Raw genomic sequence first — 12,110 nt, forward strand, 5'->3', positions numbered from 1 at the left:
TCATTCCGTTTGTTTCTGTCAGCCGTTGGTTCATTCCGTCTGTTTCTGTCAGCCGTTGGTTCATTCCGTCTGTTTCTGCCAGCCGTTGGTTCATTCCGTCTGTTTCTGTCAGCCGTTGGTTCATTCCGTTTGTTTCTGTCATCCGTTGGTTCATTCCGTTTGTTTCTGTCAGCCCTTGTTTCATTCCGTCTGTTTCTGTCAGCCGTTGTTTCATTCCGTCTGTTTCTGTCAGAGGTTGGTTCATCCCGTTTGTTCCTTCTAGCTGTTGGTAACTCTCTATGGCTGGAACATTGTCGTTCCGTCTGTTCCTATCAGCTGTTGATAACTCCCTAGGAGACCTTCATTGCTCCTGTTCTTATCAGCTGTAAGTAATTCGCTGTAGCTGGGAGATCGGCATTTCACTTGCTTCTGTTGGTTGGCAACAGTCGTTATTCGCCTGTTTCAAAGAGAGCGTCATTGCGTCTGTTCCTTCGAGAAAATCAGTGGTAATCAATTGACAGAAGGCCTCTAATGCAGTAGCATAATTTCGTTATTGTATAAAACCTGCCCCACAACTACGGTCAATCTTTCATGGCCATGTAATTGAACATTTATTTAACCAATCTCGGGAAACCACTCGGTGACGACCATGGGGTTGGGGATTGAACTTAATACAATAATGAAGGAATGAACAAGAGCGTTGCAAGCTTTTAACACTGACACTGACACTACCGGTCATAAACACGAGCCACATTTCATCATTGCATTCATCTACCCACATCAGTGTATTTCAAAAGGTTGTTACATTACTAGTATGCCATCACTGATCGGTTGGTTTTTTATGTGTTGGAATGGAATTTCCATAGTAACCATCAAGTGTTCTTGGCAACGTTACACTTCGTTCGTGAGCGTCCTATGGGGTGTGTGGCCATGAGAGACCTGCAAAATTATTCTCCGTGTAACCTGATAACCAGAGTGAGAGGTAATAATTGCAAAAGTATACTTTTGTTATCTAAACATGGTATTATACAGCCGAGGTATAATATTATATTGTGTAGGCTCCAGTGGAGGAAGACCTATTCAGGGGCAGAATAACTACCCATTGCCTCATGTTGCATCCCCTTGGGAATATCAGGGCGAAATATCGCTGTTATGATTTTGTTGTCATATTGCGTCACCGACCATATGCCAGTACATCGTCTCTGTTTGCGTTCACCGAAATACACTGACTCAATTTTTTGGGAGATAAATGAAACATGTTTATTTGCCGAAGTCAGATATGTTAATACGAGTATGAGACATAACAGCGAGTGAGTGAGTGAGTTGGGTTTAACGCCGCTTTTAACAGTATTCCAGTTATATCACGGCGTGTCAGCTTAATGTGGGAGGAAAGCCCGAAGTGATGCAGGTCTCAGACGTTTACTACTTCGGTGAAACCCACGAGCACGGGTATGGTGCTGACAAACCTAGAAACATAATCGGGGCGAACAGGGAGACATAACAACTACTATGGAATAGTGATACAATAGCTACGCGTTCGTGCGTTATGATTGATATCACAACATAATATAAATTCAATTATGATAAAGGATCGCGATCTCGTTTTTAATGGAACAATTTCAAGTCGTGTTGTGGCTTTGTGATATTCACTTTGAATATTCGACATACGCCTAATCAGAAAACATCCAAGGTGCTTTATATTCAGAATGGCTATAAGACGTGTGTGTGTGTGTGTGGGGGGGGGGGGGGGGGGGGGGGGGGGTGTCGGTGGGAGGTATTTGGTGAATTAACGTCCACCCCGTAATATATACATTCAGTTATATATGCTTGTACATGAAGACATGTTAAAAGTTATACAAGGAAAGTAAACAGTTCTCACGGCTAGATGGACAATATTTTCTCTTTTCAAAGGGTTTTGGCAGTAAGAAGGCAACTATCTGGGTTGGATAATATATAACTTAACTTTTACAGGTCATTTATATTTTTGAAGGACCACGGACAAACAACTGGATTGACCATGATGCTAGATGTCCACTCTCACTATGGAACCATCTTGAAACTGAAGGAACACAAACAAACAAACAACTGGATTGACCATGATGCTAGATGTCCACTCTCACTATGGAACCATCTTGAAACTGAAGGAACACAAACAAACAAACAACTGGATTGACCATGATGCTAGATGTCCGCTCTCACTATGGAACCATCTTGAAACTGAAGGAACACAAACAAACAAACAACTGGATTGACCATGATGCTAGATGTCCGCTCTCACTATGGAACCATCTTGAAACTGAAGGAACACAAACAAACAAACAACTGGATTGACCATGATGCTAGATGTCCACTGTCACTATGGAACCATCTTGAAACTGAAGGAACACAAACAAACAAACAACTGGATTGACCATGATGCTAGATGTCCACTCTCACTATGGAACCATCTTGAAACTGAAGGACCACAAACAAACAAACAACTGGATTGACCATGATGCTAGATGTCCACTGTCACTATGGAACCATCTTGAAACTGAAGGAACACAAACAAACAAACAACTGGATTGACCATGATGCTAGATGTCCACTCTCACTATGGAACCATCTTGAAACTGAAGGACCACAAACAAACAAACAACTGGATTGACCATGATGCTAGATGTCCACTCTCACTATGGAACCATCTTGAAACTGAAGGACCACAAACAAACAAACAACTGGATTGACCATGATGCTAGATGTCCGCTCTCACTATGGAACCATCTCGAAACTGAAGGACCACAAACAAACAAACAACTGGATTGACCATGATGCTAGATGTCCGCTCTCACTATGGAACCATCTTGAAACTGAAGGACCACAAACAAACAACTGGATTGACCATGATGCTAGATGTCCGCTCTCACTATGGAACCATCGTGAAACTGAAGGACCACAAACAAACAAACAACTGGATTGACCATGATGCTAGATGTCCACTGTCACTATGGAACCATCTTGAAACTGAAGGAACACAAACAAACAAACAACTGGATTGACCATGATGCTAGATGTCCGCTCTCACTATGGAACCATCTTGAAACTGAAGGAACACAAACAAACAAACAACTGGATTGACCATGATGCTAGATGTCCACTGTCACTATGGAACCATCTTGAAACTGAAGGAACACAAACAAACAAACAACTGGATTGACCATGATGCTAGATGTCCACTCTCACTATGGAACCATCTTGAAACTGAAGGAACACAAACAAACAAACAACTGGATTGACCATGATGCTAGATGTCCACTCTCACTATGGAACCATCTTGAAACTGAAGGACCACAAACAAACAAACAACTGGATTGACCATGATGCTAGATGTCCGCTCTCACTATGGAACCATCTTGAAAACTGAAGGACCACAAACAAACAACTGGATTGACCATGATGCTAGATATCCACTCTCACTATGGAACCATATTGAAACTGAAGGACCACGGACAAACAACTGGATTGACCATGATGCTAGATGTCCACTCTCACTATGGAACCACCATGAAACTGTAGGACCACAAACAAACAACTGGATTGACCATGATGCTAAAAGAACTGCGTTAAGACAAAAACTGGGAAGGCTTCCCCATTAGCATCCAAACATTTACGGGGGCACGAGGGGCACGGGGGCACGGGGGCAGAATTGTGTCCCTTGGACACGCCAGAAACCTATGATTGTGGGTTCGAATCCCGCTTCAACCCAATTATGTTTCTAGGTTTGTCAACACCATACCCGTGCTCGTGGGTATCACCGAAGTGGTAAACGTCTGAGACCTGCATCACTCCGGGCTTTCCTCCCACATTGCGCCGACACGCCGTGATATAACTGGAATACTGTTTAAAGCGGCGTTAAACCCAATTCACCTACTCACACGCTCCAAACATTTACCGCTGAGGAAGTAATAAGAAAGATCGAAGGTGCTGAGCGTGCAAAACTTCTACAACACCTGGCTGGAAGAGGCTCCACAGGGAAACCGGGAAGGGACTAGTGGGACTCCAACCCCAGAGCAAGGAGGCAAGAAATCACCTCTGCTGTACCATGATGCTGTAGTTTGCTGAAGTTGGGTTGTGACAAGAAGGACATGAAAACTTGTGAAATGACCAATGAAATGTACATTCTATATTAATGAAATATTATCAAGTATGTGTATATTACATGTGCCAAATCACATTGTTATACCCCTAAATAGAATCTTGCAATTCCATTGGTTAATCCGTAGCACATGACGAAACAATACATTTCAATGTGCATTCGTGACCAACTCGTGTTATTCCGGGACAAGCCGAATAGCGACTCGTGCCCCTCTCGTGGCCATTTTTGCAACCGGGTTCCGTCTTAGCGCAAACGGCATACCTAAAACAATTGTCAACTCGATGCGTAATAGTTCACATATATTTCCCCATATATTTTATATATTTCAGATGCAATTTAAAGCACATCGGGACATGCGGAATTAAATAGTCAGTATGATTGGACACATTTAACTTTGTCTTGGGTATATGTTTAGATGCAAGACATATATAAAATCAAAAATTATTTCTGAGGGTTCTTTGACGAAGAACTTGAAATCCTACGCGCATTCTGATTGGTTTGTCGTATATTTGCACATAACATTCATCGATAGGGGGAAGAGTCTTCTTGCAGGTTACGGAAAGGGGCGAGTGGTGACGAATGTTCTTGAAGGTTACGGAAAGGGGCGAGTGTTGACGAATGTTCAATGTGAAGCCCGAAATGCTGAGGCTGACACTGACCTCAAATATTGACTCGTCACATTATCAGTATTGACCTGTCACGTGATGAATATTGACTCGTCTCTAGAAAACAAGATGGCGTCTGGTACGAACACTTCACGGTTCCCAGCTGAGTTTTGGTAATGAAACAGAGGGCAGTTTAAAGACTTCACACTTTAAAGTGAATTTCGGTATAACAAAACGCGTGAAATACTCTTGACGAGGTCAATATGCGAAAACAAGGTCCATCGGACCCGACCCCTGATGTGGTCTGCCTGGATCACCTCACGGGACGGGTCCCCGGGTCCGTGTTTTCGCATATTGGCCTCGTGAAGAGTAATTATTTGTATATTGTTTAATGTAGATATAAATGTGGAGGAATCAACCTCTTTCTGTTTTCCTGTCACCACCTGCTGAACCAAACCATTTTAATATAGGTAAAGGTTTGTGGATTAGCTGTGCAATCAGCCAGATAACTTGTCGATCAAAGCTGTCTGACTGATGGGGGACACCCTATCAACGTGAAGTCTTCGTCGTTGCAATGTAGGGGAGATAACACAGTACGCATGACGGTAGAGCTCACGCATGCAGCTGTTTCCCATTTCTGAGTGAGTGAGTGAGTATGGTTTTACGCCGCTTTTAGCAATATTCCAGCAATATCACGGCGGGGGACACCAGAAATGGGCTTCACATATTGTACCCATGTCGGGAATCGAACCCGGGTCTTCGGCGTGACGAGCGAACGCTTTGACCACTAGGCTACCCGACCGCCCCTTCCCATTTCTGAAGCAAAACTAAAGCCTGTTGTCCAAACATATCAACAGACTTATAGTATATCTGATACGCTATCTGTAAGCTATACTAACTTTAAAGGAACATTGGGTGCACTCGTACCACTGTGACACTATTCACTAATAAAAGAGTTAGAACAGCACCACTAACCGGCCATTATGATAATAGCGATAATATCATTCCTGATGATAATGATCATAGTGATACTATTGATGATACTCTAAAAAAAAAGAAACGCAATATGGATATTTTTGGACATAAAAGCAAAATTAGCGGCCCCAGAGGTGCAAAATGAAGAAGTTTAATGTGTTATAGTGTCAGTGACAAATTACCCGGATCAAAATGATCACAAGGAAATGCAAACCATTAGTCGGGAAACACATACGAGTCGGAAAAACGCACCCAGTGCATTAACAAAAGGGCCATAGAGCTGCACGCACTGCACGTGCAGCAGCAATATGAACGGTATTAAAATGCAGGCTTTTGCCTGGCATCTGCGTCAGTGGCAGTTAAACAACATGACAAGATTAACAGAAGTGCAAAGAAACAACGTCATAGTCCGCTTGCAGGTAGGGAATCCCGATCAGCTGAAGCCAGGGTTTTCAATTTAGCGCCCACAAGGCTATGGGATCGCTTTCAACAGCATGGGATGAGTAACCACCCCCGCCCAAGATCTCTACATCCGACCACAGCCACCTCAGCCGCATCCCAAATACTCGGACCGCGCAGAATCTCCGAGTCGACAACATCGTCAACAACGACTGCATTGGTGTCGTCAACACAGGGTATGGCCTCAACTGCGATGGGGAGATGGCTGGTTCAGGGAACAATCAAGATTTCTCCTCCGTCGAGGGGATGGAAGAGCACGGGTCTACAGACGTCGGGGAGAACGTTACGAAGGAAACTGCGTACAGTAAGTGGACAGGTTTGGTGGGGGTAGCGTTATGGTGTGGGCGGCTAACTCTCATCATGGCAGGACCGGTTTGGTCCATATCCAGGGCAATCTTACGGCTCAACGATACATCAACGAAATTCTCCTACCACACGTCCTCCCAGCTGCAGCTCGGCCGCATACAGCACGGATCACAAGAGCCTGTCTACACAACAACAACGGTAATGTTCTGCCCTGGCCCTCCAGATCCCCGGATTTGAACCCAATAGAGCATGAAATAGAAATGAATTGGATAAACGGCTACACCGACGACAACCACAATCCAAGACGTTGCAGCGTTGGCTTTTGCGTTGCAGACCGAGTGGACTACCATTCCCCAGGATGTGATTCGTATACTCGTCTCTTCCATGGGCAGGAGATGTCAGGCCGCTATCGATCCAAACGGGGGACATACACGTGATTGATGGTAGCTGACCTTCACCTTGGTCTTTTCCTATGTACCGATAACTGAGACGACTACAACCACCAAGTGTTCTCTCCACAACATTTTGGCTCATTACCTTCTAAGGTTCCTTGTATAACTGTATTTTCCTACCTCACACAAATCTGGCTTTGCGTTTCTTTTCTTTTTTGGAGTGTATAATTACAGATAAAAATTGCATCGGACACAAAAGGAATTTGGCACAAATAATAGATTTGGATACATATCCAGTAACATATAAAGGAAAACTTACCACGTTGTTTCAGAACTCTTAACCTTTCTCTAAATTCTTTTATAAAAGTGAGTGAGTGAGTTGGGGTTAACCCCGCTGTGAGTAGTCATATCCCGGCGTGTCAGCTGGATTTGGAAGGAAAGCCCGGAGTGATGCAGGATTTCTTGAAAGCCAAATCAGGGCGAACCGGATTCGAACCCATGGTTTTAAACTGACGGCCAAAAGAAACGTTACCACTTTAAAAATGAAATTGCAAAAATTTAAAAACATATATATAATTACTGCAAAAACACTTCGTCTAAACACAACAATGCTCGATGCATAAAGTTATGTGCACCCTTCAAAAAAAGAAACGCACAGGTGGATGTTTAGTAAATGGATTGTACCTAATAAAGTCGATATATTTTATTTAATATCATAGATACAAATATGAAATTTTGGAACTCGATAGTCACATGCTGTCGTTGAACCACAACCAAGTCAGATCTCGTGGTGTAGGATATGGCCACCACACAATGACACTACCGCCATCGAAATTGTCGATTTCACGTGCACAATGTGGGGCTTCAATCTTCCATCTCGCCGGTGAAGAAAAATTCGTGATTCATCGCTAAACCACACTCGTGTCCAGTTTCTCAAATTCCAAGGCTGTAAGGTATGGCACCAACGCAAGCGTCGCTTTCGATGGATCTGTTGCAAAACAGGGAAGATAACTGGTCTTCTGGGTCGGATTCCAGCCTCGCGAAGATGGTTCCTGACAGTCTGGTACGATATCCTCCTCAAACCAGGGATGAGTCCTGCAGTCTCCGTAGCTGTGGCATTGCGATGGCGTAGATGGAACAGTCGAATGTAGCGATCCTGTGCAGGGGTGGTAACTCTTGATCGGACGGTTATCGGACGGTCTTCAGTGGAATTGAACTGTGTGTATCGGTATGGTGCTGTGGTGGACGTTGTAGTGGCGTGCAGCAGAAGACTGCGATTCCCCTCTTTGGATAGTCCTATGGCGATGTTCCAATAGGCATTGAGTCTCGGCATTTTCGATCTTGAAAATGTTGACAATTGAATGACAAATTATTGGTTTATGCTTGCCTTTTTATAGCCACTACCACCAATTACGAATGCCATAACTTGCACGTGCATTTTGCTTTACTGTTTTCCTCCATGACATTTTTTAACAAGTGTGAAAACAATGCCGTTTAAGACATTGCAAATCGACAATGTCTGCGTTTTGACACACCGTTTGTCGAATATCAGGCCACCAACATTTCAAAAAACATATATCCAATTTATAAACCTGATTTTTTTTTTGTAGGCAGGTTCAATGAACTACATACTTCCTGTGCGTTTCCCTTTTTGAAGAGTTGTACGTCCACGGCACGCGGTTTTGGGTTTTTTGCTTTAGAAAATGCGAAAAAGTTAAAAACACGAGCTGCTTGGGCAGTCCAAACTACGAGTGAAATAAGGTCGTACAAAGTATACGGACGGCACTTCAGACACTCTCATTGATAAAAAACACCACAGAAATGCCACGACTTACACTTCTGTGTATGGTACAGATGGGAGCCACCCCTGACCACATTGCTGGAGCTTTTGGTTGCTCCCATGTTGCAAAACTGACGTTAAAGACAGGCCGGGCAGAGTAGACCAAGAACAGGCAGACAGAGGGTAACCACGCCCAATGAAGACCCTCCAAGATGAATAGCGACGTATCCCATGTGACGTCATCAGACGTCTGACTTTTCCTGTGCGCCGGAATGTTTTTGCGTGTTTGTAACAGGGATTGGTCATACATGCTATTAATGTGACGTGTCATTGAACTTGAGCGATTTTAGATGTGTGGGCCCATTGTCCATTACGTTGAAAGCTTCTTTTTGGTCGTCAGTGTAGGTTTGTGGCACGCGCGTACGGGGTGCAGCTGTGCCAAACGTGCACATAAACAGACTGTTGTAACACCTGGTGTCAGTGACGCACTGTGATGCCACACATCTGTCATCCGCATCACCGTCCATGCTAACTACTACCACATGTACACAGATAGTTAATGTTACTGGTGAAAGTTACCATGTGTTTGCATTCAAATAAAATAGGTCGATAAATTATATCAATCGCCATGTTATTATTTTGATATAAAAAAAATCACGAACACACAGTACCATTTAGAAAGTGGTCAAATGTAACAAATGTTATATTTGGGATAACGCTTTCTGAGTATAGTACAGATTCTCGTACTTTTTTTGGTTGAGTCCCGTCCGGGAGTCGAACTCACACTGCCAGAGTGAGGCACCTTATCGCCAGCACACAAATGTAGAATAAATCAGATTGGAAATTTAACATAGAATGCATGACCATGCGTGCTCAAAAGCTGCATAATTTCTTTGCAGGAGGGGGCACGGGTGGCCCAGTCGTATAAGGCGCCGCGATTCGCTATGCAGAGTTGCGTCCCTTGGTCACGCCAGAAACTTATGAATGTTGGTTCGAATCCCGGTTCGCCCCGATTATGTTTCTAGGCTTGTCAGCACCATACCCGTGCTCGTGGGTTATACCGAAGTGGTAAACATCTGAGACCTGCATCTCTTCGGGCTTTTCGTCCCACATTAAGCTGACACGCCGTGATATAACTGGAATACTGTTAAAAGCGGCGTTAAACCCAACTCACTCACTCACTCGTGAAGCCACGGGCACTCGTATGTGGCTTACACACCTTGGATTGGGATGTCAGACCAACCCTGACAACTACGGGACGAAACTCTGCACAGCGCTCTGCAGCGCGTCACTGTGAAGAGCGACCACGGCCCAACAATATTGACCTGTCGACAATATTGAGAAGTCGCTCCTTTTGACTCCACCTTACAGACACCTCAACAGCTGACCTAGATATCAAAGTCCGTTCTTAATGTCATCAGTATGTCAATGACATCAAGAAAAGAGCCTTGACCTACCAGGCCAGTAAACAGGTGATACAGTGTGAAGCCCCTCTCGTGCCCGGTTCTTGTGTATAGGCGCTCCGCGACCACCACTTGTCTTGTGTGTTCACTGCTGTGGCAGGTAGGGAGGGGCTTTGATTAAAGATGTATTTCAAAGTATTTATTGATGTGTTGTACCTGGTATGCGGTTAGTAGGGTCGATCGTTGGACGCAGACCTCTTGTACGGTGCATCGACACCAAAAGCCATTGTAACACAGAAAAACCACTGCAGCTTGAGTTCCGCCATATATTCCCACATATATTTCTACAGCAACGTTCTATTTGGTTTTTTTCAACAGCATTCCACAGCCGATCTATGTATGTATGCGGTTAGTAGGGCCGATCGTGGGACGCAGGTCTCTTGTACGGTGCATCAACACCAAAAGCCATTGTGACACAGAAACTCCAGTGTAGCTTGAGTTCCGCCATATGTTCCCACATATACTTCTACATCAACGTTTTATTATTTTTTTCAACCGCATTCAACAGCCGATCCATGTATGCATAGCCTGGTAAAAGCTGCTATAAAATCAAAAATTGGCTAGCTGCATCAGCTCAATTTCCCAGTACACGCATCTAAACACACTGACCTCTGCACTGATTTCTGCACGAACTTGAAAATATCTAAGTAAGGATAAGATTTATGGATTTAATTTAAGATTTAATACCTTTTGAAATAAAATATTATCACAGACTGAGTAAAGTATGGTTACAACGAACTCAAAAGGACCACTTTTTTTAGTTCGTAAAAACCGTAGTTCGTTATATTCAGCATATATATAGCAAATGGCCGGGACAAAAACAGTTCGTTATAACCGTCTATTCGTTATAAGCGTGTTCGTTATAAACGTTGTTTACTGTATTTGATATCAGGAATTCGAATTCGCGATATTTCTAATGATTTAAAACGCGTGCGAGCTTTAGTTATGCTGATATCATGTTTCAAGACATCAGGAAGTTTGTATAATCATCATTTGATGTCGCTGTCAATGAAAGGACAGCTCCTTCCAACTGCTTCTCACTTCATAATTTTCACTGAACCAAACTTTAGGGATCATGATATATATTTATACACCGTACACATTAAAAAAACACATTTTTCACTACAAGAAACTATCCCCAACAATATTCATGATATTTTCTTGTTCAGTGTACAGTAAGGATTTGAAGAAATCATCAGCAATATCCCGTCTAAAAGCACGCCGAATTTGAATACAGTGGCGTCTTGTTTTGATGTGTAATCGATTATTGAAGAGTGAAATATCAGTAATAGCGGCACTGTCTTTTTTATATCTTAAATAAATCATAATTGTTTATGATATCAAGAAATGAATTTGTGATTAGCATTATCATCTAAAAGACTAATCTGCAATATAAATTAATATCAGTGATCAATAACTTTTGGGGAATCAGATCCGATGTAAAAATCGATTTAGCCATAGGATAGTATATTTTAGAACACATTTATTAATCATTACGTATGCTATCACATTTAAATATTTTGGTATCAATCATTCATTTATCGATTAACCTGGGTTTTTAACTTTATATTACCTGGGTCATTTAGCATACTGTTTCAAATGCTTTATGTTCAAATACATGATTTCTAAAATCTCGAATAACTGTCTTCAAGAGAAACAAGAAAAAAAGGCTGTACACCCTCCAAATCCAAAATGGCTGAGGGAGTTTATGACGTCATAGTGATAGGTTCGGGAGTGATGGGGTCTTCCACAGCTTACAGTCTCGCTAAGAAGGGCAAGAAGACTCTCATCCTCGAGCAGGTACGTCTGTACAGCCCTTGACCCCTGTACTACCCTTGACCCCTGTACGGCTCTTGACCCCTGTACGGCTCTTGACCCTGGTACGACCCTTGACCCCTATACTACCCTTGATCCCTGTACTACCCTTGACCCCTGTACGGCTCTTGACCCTGGTACGACCCTTGACCCCTGCACTACCCTTGACCCCTGTACTACCCTTGACCCCTGTACTACCCT

At 43.2% G+C, this 12,110-nt stretch overlaps 1 protein-coding gene across 2 annotated transcripts in view; it reads left to right on the forward strand.

The window, feature by feature from the left end:
- Positions 1–9,931: 9,931 nt before the first annotated feature.
- Positions 9,932–12,110, forward strand: part of LOC124138736 (peroxisomal sarcosine oxidase-like) — a 37,070-nt gene continuing 34,891 nt past the window's right edge. The window contains exons 1-2 of one of the 2 annotated variants that reach the window (XM_048396178.1): positions 9,932–10,194; positions 11,747–11,894. In XM_048396178.1, the coding sequence (XP_048252135.1) occupies positions 11,787–11,894 (108 nt within the window). In that variant the 5' untranslated portion in view covers positions 9,932–10,194; positions 11,747–11,786. The remainder of the gene's footprint in view (positions 10,195–11,746; positions 11,895–12,110) is intronic. The other variant, XM_046505583.2, reaches the window with a different exon arrangement.

Source organism: Haliotis rufescens, unplaced genomic scaffold (genome assembly GCF_023055435.1).
Source record: "Haliotis rufescens isolate VD_foot unplaced genomic scaffold, xgHalRufe1.0.p SCAF_15, whole genome shotgun sequence".
Classification (NCBI taxonomy): domain Eukaryota; kingdom Metazoa; phylum Mollusca; class Gastropoda; order Lepetellida; family Haliotidae; genus Haliotis; species Haliotis rufescens.